The sequence below is a fragment of the Echiichthys vipera genome, assembly GCF_963691815.1.
Source record: "Echiichthys vipera genome assembly, chromosome: 22".
NCBI lineage: Eukaryota > Metazoa > Chordata > Actinopteri > Perciformes > Trachinidae > Echiichthys > Echiichthys vipera.
Window position 1 is genome coordinate 16,434,702 of NC_139847.1, and position 21,196 is coordinate 16,455,897.

The 21,196-nt window shown below is 43.4% G+C and overlaps 1 protein-coding gene across 3 annotated transcripts in view; it reads right to left on the reverse strand.

Moving 5' to 3' along the window:
* nlgn2a (neuroligin 2a) overlaps positions 1-945 on the reverse strand; it is a gene marked incomplete at both ends in the record, with an annotated part of 127,539 nt that extends 126,594 nt beyond the window's left edge. Inside the window, one exon of one of the 3 annotated variants that reach the window (XM_083937360.1) lies at positions 417-945. In XM_083937360.1, the coding sequence (XP_083793486.1) occupies positions 417-924 (508 nt within the window). The remainder of the gene's footprint in view (positions 1-416) is intronic. The other 2 variants (XM_083937359.1, XM_083937361.1) reach the window with 2 other exon arrangements.
* Positions 946-21,196: the final 20,251 nt, after the last annotated feature.

A 21,196-nucleotide genomic window follows, 5' to 3' on the forward strand; every position in this document is an offset into this window, starting at 1 on the left:
GTATGTAGCCTTTGAGTCAATATTTAAAACCCCTTTACAGGGATCTTACTTTTGATGAGTCAACTGGAAACGTTAAAAGGTCAGCCAGTCGTTTCCAACCAACTCATGAAAGTAAAATCTGCCGGAGTCAAAAAGTCGACAGTCGCTGGATGGAAATGAGAATACTTTTTCTACCTTTGTCTGAAATAAAGGACCTATTGTTTCAAAAATAACTAGGAATTTGCAGTGGGGAATCTGCCCACGTGAAACTACATATGTACTGGGTAAGTGGGGAAAGCATAACAGCCATGGCAAGAGTAACTAAGAGGACGGGGCTTAGTGAACAGTCAATTATCTCTTCATTGTTCTCACTGTTACCTACTAAATCCCTCATCTCCCAGCCTTCCCCAACCCTTCATTTAATACTGCCTACTCACCATCCTCCGTGGGTACGTAGATATTGAGGTAGAGACAGTCCTCACTCTGGTTCTGGATGTAGCCCGCTGCCACGTCCAGGTTGTCTGTGAACCACACGGGAAGCATAATCTCCGGAAGCACGCCGTGGACGTTCTGAGGGCATACGGGGGCAAACTGGGTTGCGTTGCGGATCTCCTGCCAGGATCCAGGGGCTTCTGGTGGCTGAAAGCGGCGGTCGCCGATGGGTGCAGTGGCGTAGGGGACGCCCAAGTACTGCTCTACGGGGCCCAGGATCTCATTGTTCAAATCCTTCTTTATGCCTCTGATCTTGCCGTAGTTGGTGGTGACTATGGGGTGTTTGGAAGGGTCTAACTTCTGGCTCGAGGCCAGGCTGAAGAGCAGGATGAGGCCAAGCACACCCATTAGGCACCAGTCTGTCATGAGACTAAGGGGGCGCGTCCTGGACAACAAACTCCACCGCCTTTGTTGACTTAGAGCGAGTGGAAGTGGGTACATGGCTGGATTCATACTGTTCAGCCACCTGCTTCTCGTCTGTTTTGGAGTACTTCACTCTTTTTATGAGAGAATGTGGATTATACCCAACAGTCTGGAAGGAAAAGCATAAGAGGGGGATTAAAAACAAAAGCAGGCAGACCCTGAAAGACTAAAAGGAGCTTTTCTGGAGGTCTGATCAAGACCAGGAGCGCAGAGTGAAGGTGAGATGGAGGGCAAAGCAGTGGCAGGGGTAAAGAAGGGTCCTTGGGGTGCTGGAGAAGGAGGCCGGGCCTCGGCGTGGGTGCCAGGTCAGTGTTGATTCTGAGCAACAAGGATGCGAAACACTTCCCCAGCCATGCTTCTGTTGCGTTCCATCCCTATCGGTCTTCTACAATCCAGAACATTTGGTTGATGTTTTTTGTTTTTTTTACTGCTGCTGAATTCTGCAGAAAGAGACAGATATAGAGAAGGAAGGAGAGATACATACATAGAGGGAAAACAGAAAGAAAGGACAAGGGGAGGGTGAGGGAGAGAGAGAGATAAGAGAGATTATAGCTTATCTGAAGCAGAAATACATTCCATTAAATGTTGTCAGTGCAACATTCCCCCTTCAACGGTTGCAGAGCAAAAAATATTTTCCTGAAATGAAAGCAGTGGAAATGAAACGAACCTCAACAGACAGCATTGTTGAGATCAAGTCAGAAAGACTCATTTAGGGAACACTTCATGTGGTGATCAACGTGATTCGCTTCACATCATTACATCAAAGGCAGAGAAGCGTTCTTCTCCAGCAGGTAGAGGAACTCGGAGAATGCAATCCTCGTGATCACGTTCTACTTCCTCTGGTATTTGCAACATAACCTCACCCTCGGAAATGTCATATACTCCATGTTGTGGTTCTACATGACTCTCCTTAGCTATTACGCATGAAAACCCTAAACTGTCCTGGAGTGACCTGCGTGAGTGCATGCACCAAATCCAGCCTGGTGTTTAACCAGCCAGCTTACCCCAAACGCATCTTTGCAGAGATCAAGTCTTCCTCTAACTATGCTACAACTGATGCCTCAATATTTATGGTTATTCATTTCTTAAAGGCTTCAGTTCTGGTTCTGGATATAAAAGTATAGTAGACAGCATAAACGAGAAGTAGAGGGTAGAGATTAGGGTTAGCCTTTCACTGCCCAGTAAGGTCAAAGGTCAATGATGTAGGCCTGTAAGCAGCTTCCGGGCTACATGAAGAGCACTGATACACACACACTTGAACACAATAAGCCTTAATTGACCCACACAAATGAGTGCACACACACACTGTAAACTCATTCATGTAATCTACTTCGGAAATGTGCAAATCCTCATGTAACAGACCCAGTCAGGAATGCACGAGGAGATTATAGCGTCATGACATTGTTGGGTGGCGTTATGTAATGGTAGGGGGCAAACGCCCGAGCAGTTATGAAGGCTGTACAGGAAAATCTCTTTTATGTTCACACACACACACACACACACACATTCTCTAATTCTGTGGTATCTGGTTTTTAAAATTCACCATTACCTCTTTCCCTTCACGCTTTCTCTTGCTTTATCACCATGCCGTAATTGTCTCATTTAAAGTCATCATTAACCGTATTATTGCGTCGCCTGCACCCACTGAAGCGCCTCTGTGTTTTTGTTGTCTTTTCCCCCCAATCTCCCACTGCCAATAAAGCCATTTGAATTTGAAAGTATGGGAGTTAAGTGTCCTGAGGCAAGACGGCAGACAATTAGAGTATATAGGCTGATGAGCAGGCGAGCCCTTTCACTCACACTGATGTAAGTCATACAGAAACAAGGATCTACTCCATCTTACAGGGAGAAAAGTGTGGTAAAAATACTTGTGAATCGTAAGTCCGTAGTGTCTGCAGTTGTTCATTGTCTTCTTTAGGTACAGTGTGTTCAGCCTAAATAAATTGGTGCCTGCCTTTGTTCTTCTCAGTGTGTGCTTTCTACCCACGCGCCAGTCTGTGTGTGTCTACAAGTGCACCCTCTCACAGAGAAGCGGGCAGCACAATGTGTGCTCTAATTAACCATGGAGAGTCTAGAGGCCGGCCGGCTTTGGACTGCGCACAGGGACGACCCCTCCACACGCCCACACACACAGGCACCAACATTTACCATTAAATTTTCATCCTCCAAAACACATAAAAGAGACTGGGAGATAGAGAAGGCAAAGATGAAGGGAGAGCGGGGCAGGAGGGTGGGGGGGAGGGCTGGGAGCAGGGAAAGTGCGAGACAAATGAGAGATAAGAATGTAGATGGAGAGGAAACAGGTCCTGGTGTTAATGAAAAGCGTCAGACCCTTCACAGTGCTTGAGTAAAAGCCGTGTGATGTGCTGCTTCATTGACCTTCGAGTCTCCCAGGGAAGTGGACAATTAAAAGACTCCCATCCAAAAGGCCCACGGAGTGGCCAACTGGACTGGTCTTGCCCTTAGATTGCACCTAAAGCCTGGGCAGGCGCAGAGGGCAGCAGAGGCCCACACAAACCAGCATCCTTGGTAAGAATCCAAGGCCCTGGCAGGCAAGTGTGCCTGGAGGGACCTCCAGAATTTCGGGGTGCATCTTTAATTGCTAATTGGCTCAATTAGAGGGACTAATTGGTCCAGCTTTGCTGTGAGCAGTGGGAGAGCTTGGTTGATTGATGAAGCCGAGAGGGAGAGACGAAGTGGGAACTGGTGGAAGGAGAGCTGAGCATGAACACAGTTGCATATAGGAGACACACAGGAGAGTGTGTGTGGTATTTGGAATGCAGGTAGCATACAGTATAACACTTACAGACACAGATTTAAAGGAACAGGTTCTCCCGAAACACTGTATCTCTGTGCATTCAAGCAATGCTGTCACACACATACACACCGATGCACACTCATCCATGATTCATGTCATCAGGAGAATGTTTTTCCTCAACCCCGAGAGAAAGAGAGAAGCAGGGGAGTCGCACAGGTCGTTCAGAGGCAGACCATCAGTATAAACCTCATCTTTCTCTGCACCCGCCTTCTCTCACCTGGTATTTCTCATCTAAGTGTATTCCACCGAGAAGCCTCTGGAGGACAACACTATACAAAAGAATTTATTTTTTCAATTCTTGACCAGATTGTTAGAACTGCAGGCTGCGTTGCTTCAGGGCTGTGTGCCTCTGTATCATTGAGGATGAGCACAAAAAACATGCAAATCAATTGTAAAAATGCTTTCTGTGACCAAACATTTTTCAAATTGGGTACAAACTGGGCTTTCAGTAGATATTTCTATCCGCAACAACATACAATCCTCAAGCAGTGTTCAGCATCATTGACTTAATATGGACACAGGTACCCAAACCTGCAACCTCTTCCTCTATTACGATCATTTCCACTAAATGCTTCCGCTCGACTCACTTTGAGTACCAGTTCCTTTTCTCTATTTCGTCTTCCACTGCAGATAGTACCCCCAGTGTAGGTGGGATTCTCAACTGAAAGCCCCGTGAAACTGCTGTGACATCACCTTCAACACGGCACTTTGATCCAGAGCAACAGAGAAACGTCTCCACTTCAGCAATTGTACAACATTATGTACATAGTGCACGGTGTAGTGTAGGGATGAGACACATTTTCAATACAGCAAATATTACTTTCTCTTGCTCAGACATTTTATATATATATATATATATATATATATATATATCGCTATTGACGGTAGCATATTTTTCAGGCTCTTGTGACGATTCTTCCTAACCAGTCAGTGGTCCTCCTTCAAGTATCGCCTCAGCTCGCTTGGAACCTAAACTGAGTTGATACCAATAAAAGTACCAGGTCAACCAAACGCTGTGGGCCGGACCCAACCTGTAAAACACGTGAATCCGACAAACTAATTAATTTGGTTAAACTGAACTGTCTCCCGTTAACAAATTCCAATAGCTGGTGAGGTCATTTGCCTTGTTATTAGGCCCATGGCTAGCATATAACAATGTCACTATTGCTCAGTACAGTCGATATCCCCTCTGCTGCTGCAAGTGCTGTGAAAAAGAGGAGAGCCGACAGTGAATGCTGAGCATATAACACAGAATGGACAGATAAATACCTCTCAGTAAGGTGGAGAAGAAAGCAGAATGACTGATCTGTCGAGAATCTGTTGAAGAGCATCAGACACCATTTTTCTGGCATCGACACGAAAAGGAAAACAGGGAAAATGTCTGGTATATGTTTTTAACTATTTTTTACTGCTTTAGATATACTTAAAAGGAATAGCTTGACATGTAGGGAAACTCACTTATTCACTTTCTCATAGAGAGTTCGATGAGAGGATTGATATCACCATCTGTACACGGCCAAGAAACAGTCCAGCGTATGACCACCCGTCTTTTTTGCACTTTCATTCTTACAAGGATTTATCATGTAAGGCATAAAAACTTAATAAAAACTGCTTTAGTGGTGCTAGAGAGTGGATTGTGTTACATTTGGACTGAGCCAGGCTCCCTGTTTCCAGTGTGTATGCTATGCTAAGCTAAATGTCTACTGGTTGTAGCTTCGTATTAAAACCGGCAACATCAGATTTTTTTGGAGGGACGGTGGAAACAATCTACAAAGACAAAACTGGCATATTATCATAAGCAAGACTGTTAGCAAACAGTTGCAGATAGAACGATAGGATGGTGGTATTAATCTTCTCATGTAACTCTCATTGAGAAAGTGAGATTCACAAAATGTCAACAACTATGCCTCTTTGCCATGGGGTAATTAGGCAGGGTTTGATTTATTTGATTCAGTTTGGAAGGAGTGAATCCGTTGTGGAGTACAGTCACAACAGACGGGTCACTGAACCCATCAGAGAGCCGTCACCAGAATGATGAAAATACAAGAGAGTATAAGAGAATGGAAAAAGAGAGTAAAGCCTGAATATGGAGAAAGTGACATTGATCAGAAAGCATTGTGAGAGCGTGTTGAAGCATTGCCAGGTTGTAAATGGGTTTGTAACACTTAACACGTATTATTTGATGATCTGATCTAAAAACCTTGCAGTAATAACATCCAATACAGGACCACAAACTACGACTTGAAACAGAACTGACAGTCTCAGCAAAAAAAAAACACGACAGAATTTTAGAATTTACTGCATAACTAGATAATGGATAATTAGACTGCATTAGACTTTGCGGGTGTCCTTACTATTGTGCCTTTCTCTGTTGTGTGTGTGTGTGAAAATGTTCTCCCTCATTAATTGAACAGGTCTCACCAGAGATCATATTTCCACTAATTATTACTTGTCCTTTATTCTGCGGATCTCTTCTTCAGAGCTGACACCAGACTTTGATGTTTTTGCCATGAGGGGGAGAGCTGCTTCCCTGCTCATATTAAGGCAAGAATTACATAAAGTGCTTCATGATTTCATGTTTTCAACAGCAAGCCTACTTTGTTATCTTTAATTGCTGCGAGGAGCGTTGTGCACCACTTTTATGTGCTGTGACGGGAGGCTTCCTCCAATTAACCTGCCGTTAATCTTGTGAAGGTCAGGTCTCTGCTCATGGTGACTGCAGTGTGATCAGCGAGTGTGATTGAAACTGCACTCCATTTGGCAGGAAATATGCATTGTTCTAAAGCCTGGGTGTGGATTTGGATTAGAGGAGGTTGTGTAATTGGCTCGTGTGTACATCAAAAAAAAGAAATGGTGATTTGTGGAACAGGGTTTGATGATCAAGCCTGTTCATATTCTCCTAAGAGTACCCTAGCTGGGCAGAAGCAAGATGTGTCACCAAGTAACAAACCATACCATCGAGAAGGGTAACAATTACAGTACTAGTGCCCACACGATTCCTGCATTCTAATACTGTAGGGGTGATACGCTTTATTTAAAAAATCCGTCCCGTTCGGTACACTTTTCATGGTTCGGGACACCTCTTTGCCATTCAGTTTGTGAGGTGCAACGTAGCGGAAGCCTTCATGACCGCTGTCCTTTCTCGTATTTGTCTTAGTTCGTCAAATCTCAGCACGCTGGGAGACTTGCTCCTGTCCTCCGAAAAAACTGTTGGACACAAATCCAACCCATAAAAAACCTACCAAAAGGAGGATCCAAAAGTACCAAAGTACTGTCAGTACCAGTCAAAAAGACTGACACGGTGAAAGAGACATCTAGAAATCTGCGGATCATTTCTTCTGAATGTCACAACCCTCGGCAAATGACAGAATTTGATGAATTTGGTCGGTTAATATTTTGAGAATTAAGAAGAGCTGCATGATTAAATCTCCATTAAAGTTAGCTGGAGCACTAAACCGCAACTAGCCCGCTCTAGTGTGCCTGCTCTGTGGGCCACACAATGCAGAAGCAGTGCCAATCATCCAGGTACTGAGCGGCAGTTCAACTTTTGATGAAGGTGAAGTGACTTCTCCTAATACATCCATCCCTGATACCCATGGCAAAAGAACAGAACCCTGCGTGGACCCAGTCACACTGAATAACATTACAGTTACAACTTTTACACAACTGAAGCGCCTCTGTGTTTTTGTTGTCTTTTCCCCCCAATCTCCCACTGCCAATAAAGCCATTTGAATTTGAAAGTATGGGAGTTAAGTGTCCTGAGGCAAGACGGCAGACAATTAGAGTATATAGGCTGATGAGCAGGCGAGCCCTTTCACTCACACTGATGTAAGTCATACAGAAACAAGGATCTACTCCATCTTACAGGGAGAAAAGTGTGGTGAAAATACTTGTGCTCTCTCAGAGCATGAATCGTAAGTCCGTAGCGTCTGCAGTTGTTCATTGTCTTCTTGAGAAGGTGAAGTGACTTCTCCTAATACATCCATCCCTGACACCCATGGCAAAAGAACAGAACCCTGCGTGGATCCAGTCACACTGAATAACATTACAGTTACAACTTTTACATACTTGACAATACTCTCTGCTACTGTACAGACACATTCTGTTCTCTTCTCTGTTATACGGTATGTTGTCGATTTTGTCCATTTGACATTTGATTTTGTCGATTTGACATTTTTCAAGTTTAATGTGGCTCTTTTGCAAAAAAGTTCCCTCCAGCGGACAAATCAGCCTGGAAATCACAGTTTCACTATCGAATCAATCACCATTCTGCCACACAGCTTACCAAGCACAATCTAAATCCCACCAAAAAAACAATTCCACCCAATTCTACCCTAATACAGCCGCAGAACGTCCCACTAAGACCTCCCCTGTAATTGCTTGCCACCTCTCCCTCCATTTGTGTTGCCAGTCAGTCTGTCCGTACACTGGGTTCAAATTAATGATAGATAATAACCTGACTTAGCCAAGCTGCTGGTGCAGGCTAATAGCTGGAATTCAGTGCATGAAGGGCGCCGGACGAATGAGGTCAGTAGTTGCTCGGATGGGTCAGGAGGAAGAAAGACGGACGGGGCAGACAGATGAAGACAAATCAAAGCAGTCGAATAAATAATCCACCTTTGTGAATCCACGCAGGTGAACGCGGGGGAAGCGATGCAGCACATTTACCATGTCAGTGTGCAGCCAAGGACGAACACACCAACGCACCCACGCACAAAAATACATTGCACTCATTATCGTCTCAAGGCTTTCAAGGTCTGACATCATTCGAATCAGCACAGCTCATTTGCTTTCACATTTGCTAATTAATACATCAAGGCTGAGACGTGAAAATTGGACATTTCGACATCAATATGTCCCTGAGACTGTGTGAGTATTTGTCCAACACACGTTTGTCTGAGTATCTACATTTAGCAAAAAATGGGATGTTGTTTAGAGTTTCTCTGTATATCCCTGATGTCGGTGTGTGTGCTTTTATCAGTGCGACAGCAGTTTGATGCGTTGATCACAAAGTCATTTTGAAGGCATGCTAGAGTGGATGCTGAGTGCTTGAACAGAAAAGGGCCGTTACATCTCTGCAGATGCCACATTAATGCCAGTGTGTTTGTTTGTGTGTGTGTGTGTGTGTGTGTGAGTGTGTGTGTGTGTGTATGTTTCCCATCCCGCTGGCAGTCTCCGTGTGGGCTCTGAATAAAAAAGAGCCGGCGGCCAGGTCAGTGCTCATACAGGCTCCTGTCAATGCCTTGTTTTTATTATTTCTCATCCCTCCATCTCACCCTCTCTCGGGCCAGAGTTTAGCACATATAGCTGGAGGGGGAGGGGAGGGGAGGGGGTATGTTGAGAAGATGGAGAAATGTAAAGAGTAGACCGATTGACTGACGTTTACCTCTTCAGAACAACAGCATGAAGAGGGAAAAACAACAACTCCTTTCGGTCACACAGTGATCTGACTTCAGATAAGTCATGGAAAAGCCTTCCGTTTTCTGCCATGATATTACACATAAGTCCTTAGTGTCAATGACTGATTAATGTTTTGCACTCTTGCAGTATCCATTTGGACGACGCAGGATGAAGCTAGCATGTGTGGGAATGTCATTCAGAACCAAAATTGCAGACTGTCATTTCATTCCACTATTTTCCACCTTTACAAGATGGTGACATAGGTGACAGTGAGGTGCCGTGGAGTCACTAAGCTCTACCTGGCCTCAGACCTGGGAATTTTCTAGCTTTTGAATAAACAAACATGCATGATTTTTACCAGCCGTGATAGTGGTATTGTTGATTTTTAACAGCTGATACAACAAGAGATTGAGTGATTTTCAATTGAAAAGATATGTTAAATAGTAGCCTGCTCTTCATTACACTGCTATAACACTTTCCTACTCACCCTCAGTTGTTTTGTTTTTTTAAGTATTAAAATCGATGCAGCAGGACCAGAGATATGTATATCTTGTCCTGCTAGTAGTGGCTGAGGTAGCCTTGAGCAGCTAGCCTCAAGCTGAGATCAGAAGCAGGCTACAGAGGCCTGGTTGGATTACTTTTCTATTTCTTTAATTTTCAAACTCGTAGTCTTCAACCCCAGCTTTTATGGGGTACTTTTTTCACGTATGCAGTAGTACTTCGCAAGACTTTTAAACAGACACTTGTGCAGTTCCCCTTTACAGTTGTTTTTCAGGACATCTAGATTAGATGTAGCCATCAATGCACGTTCATGTTATATTTCAACAAAGGATATATCAGTGTTTGCCCCAGGTTTACAGCGTCACAACTTATGCTGTGATCTGACACTATTCAGAAAATACAATTAGATAAAATCAACTTGATGTTCAAAGGGAGCGGGGGGTGCCGTTTGGGGGGGGGGGGGGGGTAATATAATGGTAGGGGGAACACTGTTATTCATACATAAAGCAGTTTTAATGTTAAATTCTTCACATACATGACAGTGTTATTGATCAGATTTACATGTGAGATGAGAAGGCAGCTTGACAACAGATAAGTCTGTTAAAAGCATGGTCTGGACAAAACTGTTCTGCCCCACAAAACCTCAAACTTTTCTGCTGTATGGAAAAAATCACATTGACATTTAGGGATTCTAATCAGCCTTTCTATCTCTATACATTTGAACACCTCCCCAGACTCTATTCACACATTGTAAAAAGAGTCTACACTGGGCTGACAGTGGAAGAGAATGGGCTGATAGACTGCCAGCCACAATACAGACACAATGGGAGGATGCAGAGACAGAGGGAGGGTTAGACAGCGGAGGAGGAGAGTGTTGGTGCTGTCAGGAAACTTGTTGACAACACAGAGATGTACAAGCGAAGATGCCGGTGTTGGGAGGCGAGCGGTGTGACTGTGAACTGTGTGTGTGTATGTATGTGTGGAGAAGGGGGTGTTGGGGTTGCGGACCACTGGAGCACAAAATTGGAAACAATGTGTCGGCAAGAGTTAAAAGCAAATATTTACAGGGCTTTAATTAGCATTGGGAGCAGTGAGTTTCCGGTGTGGGTCAGCGCGTCTACAGCAGAGCTGAGGAACACGGAGGGGCATGGGTGGTAATTAGATAGACAGTGGTAGATTAATCACAGGATGACAGCGCAGCCTCGCAGCCACACACAAACACATTCACAAGCTATACGCGGCACCATCACTTAGTCTGGCAAATACTCTGGACGTTTTCCTCTCACCCAGAGAGGATGGGTGAATCCAGCTTTGACGAGCATACCTTATTCTCTCTTATTTTTCGTCTAAAACACACACACACACACACACGCACACGCACGTGCACACACACACACACACACACACACACACACACACACACACACACACACACACACTCAGTGCAGACTACCCTGCAGACGTGCTCTGATTACCTGCTTCTCCCTCTCCCTTGGTCTCCACTATAAATCACAAGCTCTAAATCCCCTCTACCCACGCCACCAGCTCCCCTCGCTTAAGGACAGCTCCTGAGTTGCTCTGCCCCCCCACACAGATCCTCCTGTGGGGGATTGCAGGATATGCAGAGGACAGCGTGGTCCTGCCCTAGGGGGAAGAGTTCTTCCGTAGACTGGAGGACTCTGCCACAGCTTAGTGAAACGTGACAAGTAAGGGGGGAAAGTTTAGTAGTTGGCTGAGTGCGCTGCCATTAAACATGCTCCATATGTCATAAATATTTTACCGCCTTCTAAGTGTTTTTGACCTTGGATCAGAGTACTGTAGGTTATACCACACTAAGGGGAAGATACAAGCAGAGTTTCAAACCCTTTAAGACTTCCTTACAATGGTAGTTAAATTGGGCTGAAATGTCGTTTAAAGGTCTCATCTAAGTGATCAAAAAGCTACTTTACCTTTCGTTTTGAACAGAAAGGGACTCAAACGCAGGGTTTTAGAGTTCACCATTCAGGATATGGCTGATAAATGCTTACAGGTTTCAGTGAATGTAATAAAGTTTTTTTGCCTTTAACTTCCAGGACCTTTAAGGTGATTGGTTTGCAATGACCGCTGTGATACAAATTCAAAGGTTTACAAGCTTTCTTCTCTAACCTCATGGTTGCTTTGTTTTTACAGTACTGTGGTCAGTAAAGGCATCGTTTTAAAAAGAAACATTTTTACTTGATCCCTGTAAGTGAGTCCACTGACTGTGAATCTCTAGCTGGGCTAGTTGGTCACCAACAGCAGTAGTTCACCATGTAGTCCTGTGAGAATTGTCCCGGGCTTCTAGACTGAAAGATGTGCAGATGAATCTCCCTGTGCCACTTCCTGGTGTGAGTGGGCTTTTAATCTGAAAGGGTGTCTGCTAACTCTCAATACTGAATGTGATGAAAATGCCGACCAAGACCTAAAATGGGGGTAAATGAAGGGTTACTTTTTAAACTGGGTGAGTGAGACTCACCAATGCACCAAGGTGGAGGATGTATCCCAAAGCAACATGCGACACAGTTTCAAGAAAATGTCTGGGGTGACGGGGTGCAACTGAGCAAATGACTACTGCTGAAGGGAAACTGACACACAGAGAGAAACAGTGGCAGAATATAGGGGACATGAGCACAAATGTTCCCCAAGCCAGGCTAAAGTGAAGCTGATGAATGTCAGTTGTAGCTTAGAGCTGCTCACTTGCCAAGCAGAAAGGCACTTGGAATTTGTTTACAGTTAGACAGGGATTTGCAACCTGACACAGATAAAGGAGTTCCATTAAAATATTGACTTAGAGGATTAGAAAGGTAGGAGAAGCCTTGAAAAGAGACAGCAAATCTGCAATTTTCCAACTGAGATACCATCAAGGCTCTAGAGAAAAGAGATATTAAGACATCAACAGATAAAAATGGAAGGAGTAATCAGAATTTGCAGAGTACAAAACAGCAAATATGGAGAGGAGAGCTGTACTCGCACTAATGCACTCGCACAAGTTACTTTTGTCCTCTATCAGTGAATGAGACATTCAAAAAACGTTGTAAAGGAAGCGGGCGTTAATGCTTTTTTGACACTTGTTTACTAGTATGTTAAATTAATCATCAAGACTGGGAAGAGCTGCTGCTGGTGTATTTTATTAGATTAGATTAAATGTAATTATTGTCTTCTATTATTATTCTATTATCATTATTTTAATAATAAATAAGTCAGTGAATGTGTAGCCATGTTTTTCACTTAAAATCAAGCCTGATGTTGCCTTACACATAAAAGAATCATCCCAGTCACATCCACACAGTGAGGCACACACCTTGTTAATTTAACAGTGGTATCAGGTATCGGATCGCTGTTAGGTATCAACACATATCCAAGCACGGTATCAGAATGAAGACAAATCATATCAGTGGAGATTCAGCCTCTGGGGGCAACAGACAATATTTCAGGCTTTCTGGTGTAGCCAGCAGATATCCGGGCCAAGACTTCCTCTTCCAAGCGGCGGTTATTGTTTGCAGTTGGATTAGCAACTTGAGACGTGAAAATGGAGTCGGAGTTGAGAGACAAGCTCTCTATAAACAGATATGTGCATATATTTGCAGAAAAGTATTAACAAAAAGGGGTGGCAGTAGCTCAGTCCATAGGTGACTTGGCTGGGAACCGGTGGGTCACTGGATCAAGTCCCTGTGTGGACCATGAATGGAGCGTGAACTGGTGGCTGGAGAGGTGCCAGTTCATCTCCTGGGCACTGCCGAGGTGCTGTTGAGCAAGACACCGAACCCCCAATTGCTCGGGTCGCGGTCACTGGCAGCCCCCTCGCTCTAACATCTCTCCATTAGTTGCACGTATATAGGTCCTGTCTGTGCATGTGTGTGTATTTTGGGCCTGTGTGTGTGTAACATGAAAAAATAGAGTGAAAATTTAATTTCCCCATTGCGGGACGAAAAGGAATTCTTCTTCTTCTTCTAATAAAAAGCTAAATCCTCATCAGATGATAGACGATGGGCTCTTCACACAAACTGTTTACCTGCATGCAACCAAAACATGCTCACACATGAAACACACTGTTTCTGCTCCTCAAATCGTGTTCCGTTGTCTGCAGATTCTGCCGTCATGTGCAGAGTTTATCATTTATCTAGCAAGACTCATAAAACATTAAACAAACGCATACTGGGCCCCAAACATTTAAACCCAAAGAACTTTTGTAAAATTCTAACGTGGCTAAGAAAGTTTCCAAAGATACCAAAAATGTATTATTTGAGATATCTAGATCCTTTTATATATTTAATGAAATGGTGCAGCCAAAAAAGTTTGAATATTTCATTAGGTGTAGATATGGTACCTGTAATGAATACAGAATTCATCTGATACTGTCAGAAAGTTTGGGAAAAGACGATTTTGTATCTTGTGTAATCTTAAGTGAACTTTATATTTGTGGTAATTCAGTGCAGACATAAGGAAAGTGGGCGTAGCTTTAGATGTATATATAGTGGTAACAGTACACACGCAATAGTGCCGCTAATGGGTACAGTTATTGTGAGGGAGACGAGTGCAGATTCACAGAGACACAGACACACAGAAAAAGGCAGGATGGCGCGGCCAACTGAGGACGTGACACTGAGAAATGAAGTCACTGTCATTTGCCTGGTAATGACCAGCTATGAACCTTGAGCGAGAGTGATATACATAACGATGAATACCACACAGAGAGTGATAGAGAGAGAGAGAGAGAAAGAGGAAGAGGGAGGGTTTGGAGCGCTGCCATCCTGATCTAGTTGTCCCTGACAGATGGCCGGTGAGGCACATGAACAGCTGATGTGTATGACTGTCTGCTTCCCGAACAAGAGGACACGTCAACACGTCCCTCTCTACCTGTTGTTGTCCTCCTCTCTCCGCCCCGTCTATTTCGCTCTCCAATTAAATTAATTCAGCGCAGAGCAGGAGTTTATGATGCATCCCCTCTGTGATGCAAGGAGAGGTTGAGGGATACATATCAAAAAGAAAGGGCGTCATGAGAGTAACCCTCAGATGATAATCAGCATTATTAATAGTAAATCGCAGCAGCAAAACACTCTCTGCCCGAGATCTTCCTCACTCTCTTTCCCTCCTCCCCTCCGTTGACTATTGAAATGAGTCATGAATATTCCTCCATGCTTTAATCTATAGCTGAGCTCAATTAGAAGTGCTGTTTGTTTTACAACTGGGGGGTTGGGGGGGGGTGGGGGTGCTCATAAATAAACTGAGCATGATCAGCAGCATAATATGGAGTACACTGGGTGTTCTTTTTACTGATTATCTGATGTGCATGATGATGATGAGGGCATGTAACGTACACTTTGTTCTGGTAAAGGCTGTATATGCAATTGTTTTTCAGATGAATTGTTAGTTCCCAAAAAATCAATGCCAAAGACGTTTAAACTACAATTGTTCCGAACTCCACGGGTTGGGTCTATGTAAATCATGATTAAGTCATAGAGTGTGGTCTTTACCTACTCTGTAAAGTGTCCTGAGAAAACTTTTGTTGTGATTTGGCACTATAAATAAAATTGAATTGAATTAAATTGAATTGAACAGAGGCGAAACAGACAATGAACAGTAATGGTGCCAATTTTGCCACTAAATAATTCTTAGTAATTGCCAAAAAAAAGTGTCCCTGCTCAGATTCTTCTCGCCGACCATCAATTTTGCCAGCTGAAATGACAACTATCGCTGGTATATTTCATCAACTGTAGCTTGATGGCTAATTAAGCTAATGCAGGCTTCAAACAGCCTCCATTTTAAACAAGAAACCTGTAAAAAGGGACTGGAATCTGCACTTGATGGCTGCATACATGATGATGCTTGAAGACTGAGGAGACACCTCTATTCATGTGCATGTGTAGATGGTGATGGAAGTGTTGAATTGAATACCTTCAGGTCTGAATGACTGAATGAGGTCTGCTGGTTTGCAGCAAACAGAGAGACATCTCTTCAGCTACCGCAGGGTTTACTGGCAAAATGTGCCTGCGTGAAGTTTCACTCTGCTCCTTCTTCTCTGTCTGTCTTCAACACTTTCCTCTGCTCTTGCTGTCTTTCCAGCGATCTCCCTCTCCGATTCCATCTCAAACAGTTTGTCTTTTCCCTCCTTTGCCGCTGTACGACTCCTATCATCTGTTCGCCCCCTGTCCCCCCTTCCTCCTCTCTTGATCCCTCCTCCTGTGCTGCTGCTACTGTACTTCGATGTGTGTGTGCATGTGCGTATGAGGCATGTTTGAGGAGTCACAGCGGTGCGGCACAGCACAGTGGGATATCGAACACGACCGCCTTCTTTCTCTATCCGTAATTCTTTTTTCTCTCGATAGCTGAACCTAAGGAATCGGGAGTCTTTGCTCCTCGGCTCACAGGGAAATAATGAGGTGAAGTGGAGAGTGGCGGCTTCACTACCTAATAGAGACGGAAGACCGACTGAAGAGTGAGGCGCGAGGAGGAGGCCTGAGAGACTTGTTCCACTTGGTGTTTGAAGGAGAGGCAGGTCAATCCACGGTGGCTTGTGCCTCAGTCCGCCAGGGGCGAGGGTGTGTCTGCATGTTAGTGTGTATGTCCCCCTTTTTTTTGTTGTTGTCGTTTCTCTGCCTGCATGTTACTCACACCTCTGGGATCCACAACACACTGTTCCTGTGCACCAAATGGAGCAATTCCAAGAAAAGTGTTTTTATGTGTGTGAGCGCATGTGTGTTTCACTGCTTAAGCCTCTTCATATGCACACATAGACGCAGTGCAAAAGAAAGTAGGTTACTCTGTTATTTTTTTGCTCGTTTCCACAGCCTCTCACTTTTGTTGCCTCTCACTCCCTCTTTCCTTTGCTTCTTCAGTGCAGCAGCATGAAAAATGAATAAGACAGTGCGGCGTGTTTGATCCTCTCTCACAGCCACTGCTGTAATTTGAGATAGGAGGAGGGGGGGTTAAGACCAGTCCGACCATAAACCCACTTTTAAGAGATGACGCAAATCGAGATGCGGCAACTGCAGTCATCAAGCCCTGTCCCTGTCTCCCTCTACTTTCCTCCAAAAACTGTCCCACTTCCTTTTTTCTTTGCCTTCATTTGAACTGGCCTCCTTTGTTTTGCCTTCTGTTTAGCCCCTACTCCCTATTTTCTTTCTCCCCTAGGTGCAATTTTCACTGAGATATATTCAACGCTCAATACTCATCTACTTTTCTCCTAAATCTTGGCGCCTGTGTGTGTATTGTGAGTCCCTTTTAGTGTGTGGGCAGGCAGCAATAGCCCTCTGACCACAGGACAAATCCCCTACTCATAAACCTATAATCTTTATAGCTCCCCACGAGAATAATTACCCTTTCAGGCCAACAGTAGGCGCTACAACTGACTATAAAGGCTTATATTTGATTGCATCTTTGAAATTGATAGCGTAATTCAAAGCTAAATAATATAGTGTAAAAATCGAAGCTCAGAATCAGTCATTCTAACCCTGGACCATATGCTAGTCTGCAGATTTGTGCCAAATCAAAATTGAGCTCCAAGTGCAAAACTGCATAATGTCCTCTTGGTAAAGAACCACACTGTGTTCTTTGTGGAGAAGCAGCCCAGTGCGGGAGCGCCCAGTCTCAGGGACAGCAGCCGCCCCGGCACAGTCTGAAACACCAAATGACACCACTGAAGTCTCGAAGTGATCATGTATCATGTCTGCCGGCTGCTCTGAGGCTCTGTAATTAATAACAGTGGCCAATAAAAATTAGGGCTGGGCACCAGCGGGCAGTTGCCGAGCTGAATGTGGAAAACTTGTGGTTGATCTGGTGTCCATCTAAAGCCTCTGAGCCCTGTTGGCGCTGCCACGCCACACTAGCACCTGCTCCCAAACTGCGGCAGCTAACAGCTTTAAGTGTGTGTGTGCGTGTGGGTGCTGGCAAGGGGGCCGGGCGACACGGGCTGTTAGGAAAGGGAGGGTAGAGGGGCACAGTTTGCTCTGATAGGGTGGTTGATTCCTAACAATACGCTAGCGTCAGCCACTAGCCTCTTGGGCTTACTGAACTGTGGAGCTGTGATTCATCTGTTTTAATTCACTGGAGCTGGATAGCTTTGTGACTGGGAAACAACACACACATGGTGAGTGAGCAGGTGTGAACAAACAGTGCATACACAAGGGCCATGACATAGCAAACAAATGCACAATAGAACACATGTTCAGAAAGCAACTGCTCATTGTTCATATGCGGTGTGGTACAATTTGATCTAAATGTACTTGTTTTGACAAAGATGTAGACCTGAGAATGTGACACTGCTGCTCTCTCACACATGCAATGAACACACATAACGCATTAAATATGAGCATTCATGCATAGTCGGTTCATACAGAAATGTGTTTACATTGTCGAGGCAGAGACTGTCGTCAGGGAAACAAACACAAAGTGTGCAACAGTGTGCTGAGACGTCTTAAATTGTGTTCTTTGTTCATTTAGTGTGCAATTACTAATATGAACAACTGTTTGATGCGCACATTGGTGAGACATCTATTGTAGTTGAGGAACATGTGTTTATGCACGTGAGCACTACTGTACACATTTTATTGTTTTATGAGGCAATCAATGCAGAACGTATGCAATAAAATGTATTTATATATGCAATACCACCATCTGAATATCTGATAAAGTGTTAGCTTACTATGCAGTTTGCACATCTGCACGCACTTCTGTTTATTCTTATTATTCCATCTGTACAGCTAATGGGAAGAGCTATTATCGCCCACTGGCACATTTTCTTATAACCTGTAAACTTGCCCGCTGTATTTTAATGCAAGTTTTATGTTCTGCATTCATTTCAGCAGGTCTGGTTGTTGTTAGTGCTCTGCCAATGGTTGTCTTTGTAAGCTGATTATAATTGGGTTTTTTTTTCAAGTCTGTAGTCTGGCAATTATCAATCAGACTACTGATTTAGATAATGCACTATATTTTTAGACGGATGCTTTATCAATTATACCGCATGGAAGAGTGCACAGTAAGAGTAAATATCATAATTCAATCATATAATGTCTTTCTACATTCTGGGGTACCTAAACAGTCTTGAATTGCATAAATTGAGCTGATCTGAAACTCTTGTGGATTCAATGAGCCCAGTATTATTGATGTGCAATGATGTTCATCCCTATAGTATCTATTTCCTCGTAGAGAGAGCATTTTTTTTTTAAACTTGACCTCACTGTATAAAATGAGCTGTTGTGACCTCTGGGGTAATCACAGCCTCATGAAACTACAACCACAAGTTAGAGAGCTGGAACATTCAGAGGATGGATGGCTTTCCTACGTATGCTGTCGATAAGGGGGTCACGGAGCAGTTGCACAACCGAAGTGCGGGCCAGCCAATCACAGAAACATCTGTCTGGTGTCTTCATGTGGTATTTTTGGAGAGAGTTGACATTTTAGATCAATTCTCAAGTGGTAAAAATGGTTCAATTTAGTTTGTGTAAAAAACTGTATCATAAATACACTTTCACAGTTTATTTAAATACAGTAACGTCATTTTTATGACAGAACACATACATTTGCTGTGAGCGATCTCCATCTTGCATCTCAAGAAGTTAGTAGTTAGTAATACATAAATAAGAAATGTCAGCTCTTGCATCCTCACGGGGACGTCCCACATGTGATTTGTAGGTGCTAAACGTACATCCAACATCGTCCAAAAAAACTTTTAGCACCGCTCGTGCTACATTAGAAATGGCTTAGCACTATAAATGTACCTTTCACAACTCATGCCAAACCGAGGCAACTGCCAAAATATCCAGCGCTAATCACACCACATTTAACACCCCCATCGCCTCACCCTTTTCCCCCCAGCCTCTCCCTGTGAGATCTACCTAACGACCCTGTCTCCTGCTCGAAGGCACATGGAGCATCATTTGCATATCACTCCCCTAATGCCTTTCCATTTGCAAGGTTGCTCATTTGTTTTGCCGAATTAGGATGTTTTTCTTTTTTTTTTAGCAGCTCACTTTTAGCTGAGAGTCTGCTGTGGTACAGCAAGCGAGAGAGAGGCAGACCTGAAGACATGCAGTTTGCTCTTTGAACGCTATTGTGCAATAATGTAATTCAGCCTGAACAGCATGGCCTTCCTAACAAACACCGTGTGTGTCTGTCGGTGTGTGTGTGTGTATATCTGTGAGAGCACTTTGCCATCACCCTGCCCACTCACATATGGCCATACCTTCTGCTCCTAATACTTCAGCCAGGACTCGCCTCAATGTTAACATAAAGCCATAAATACATCTTGAGTTGTAAATAATGTTGTTCCATTCAATATGCATCTAAAGGGGCATACAGCACTTTTTAAAATGCTGAATGACAGCTTTAATAACAATACATAAACAAAGCCAGAGGGCAAACAAGAGCGATGTCTAAAGCTGCTCCACTAATAATAAATGGCGGACTGAGTGATTCATGGTTAAGGAAAACACACTCAAAGACATTGTGTTACACTGTCGCTCCCCAATCTTTGTCATAATACTCACAAACACACGTAGGATGCAACAAACAATTACTCATGAAACGGGAGCAAATATTAAGTTGTCGTTTCATATTACTCCATTAATTGTACTACTACTATACTGTATATTTATGTGAACAAAGTTTCTTTCTTATCTCTGTATCTGAAAGTTATACAAAACTGATGACCTTACATCGGTCGATCTACATTTTGAATAAATGCATTAGAGCTGCAAAGATGAATCGATTCATTGATTAGTTGTCAACTACTACATTTAACTATTATCATAGTCGTTTTATTGCTTTGAGAAAAAAGTTCTCTCTCAAAATTCTCAAAATAAAATGTGAATTTCCTCCTCTACGACAGTAAACGGAATTTCTTTGAGTTGTGGACAAAACAAGACAATTGAGGATGACACCTTGGACTCTGGGAAACACTGACCGATATTTTTATATTTTAAGTAATCGATTTCCATTCTCTAGGGGACAAACACATGTCCTACATCTGCACTACATCTATATTTAGCTTTAAAAGCAAAGCACTCTGTACTTTCTAATGAGGCATAACTTCATTCAAGTATTTTTACATCTCAACAAGAAAAGTTTCAGTAAAACTTTGTTGCAGAGACCTTCAAGATCATTTCCGGGCAACTCTCATTATGTGCATTTGACATGTGACATGTTCTATCCTCCTGGGAAACAATACATATTTGATACAAGTGAATGAGCTGGCTAGTACAACATTAACCAAGATGACAGGGATTAGCCTGACATTCAGAGGGATGACTAGAGAAGCTTTTCTTTGGAGTGCAGCTGGACACAAATGATAACTGCAGCGCAGATAATGATTTAAATTAAGTTTTTGCATGTCATATGGTATCATCCAAAAGAAATATAGGACTAGAGTTCTCTATAAAAATCTTACAATGGGAATTTATCATCTTTCTCTCATTGGTGTGTACTTTGCTTAAAGATAAAGTAATCATAAAAAGGAAATCCTGGTTTAGCAAAGGTTAAAGGGAAAATCCTCCAGCTCTCAATTATGACCTTAAATACTGCAGCTCGTGGTAATTTATGTATGACGAGACTTTAATTAGCGAGGAGACA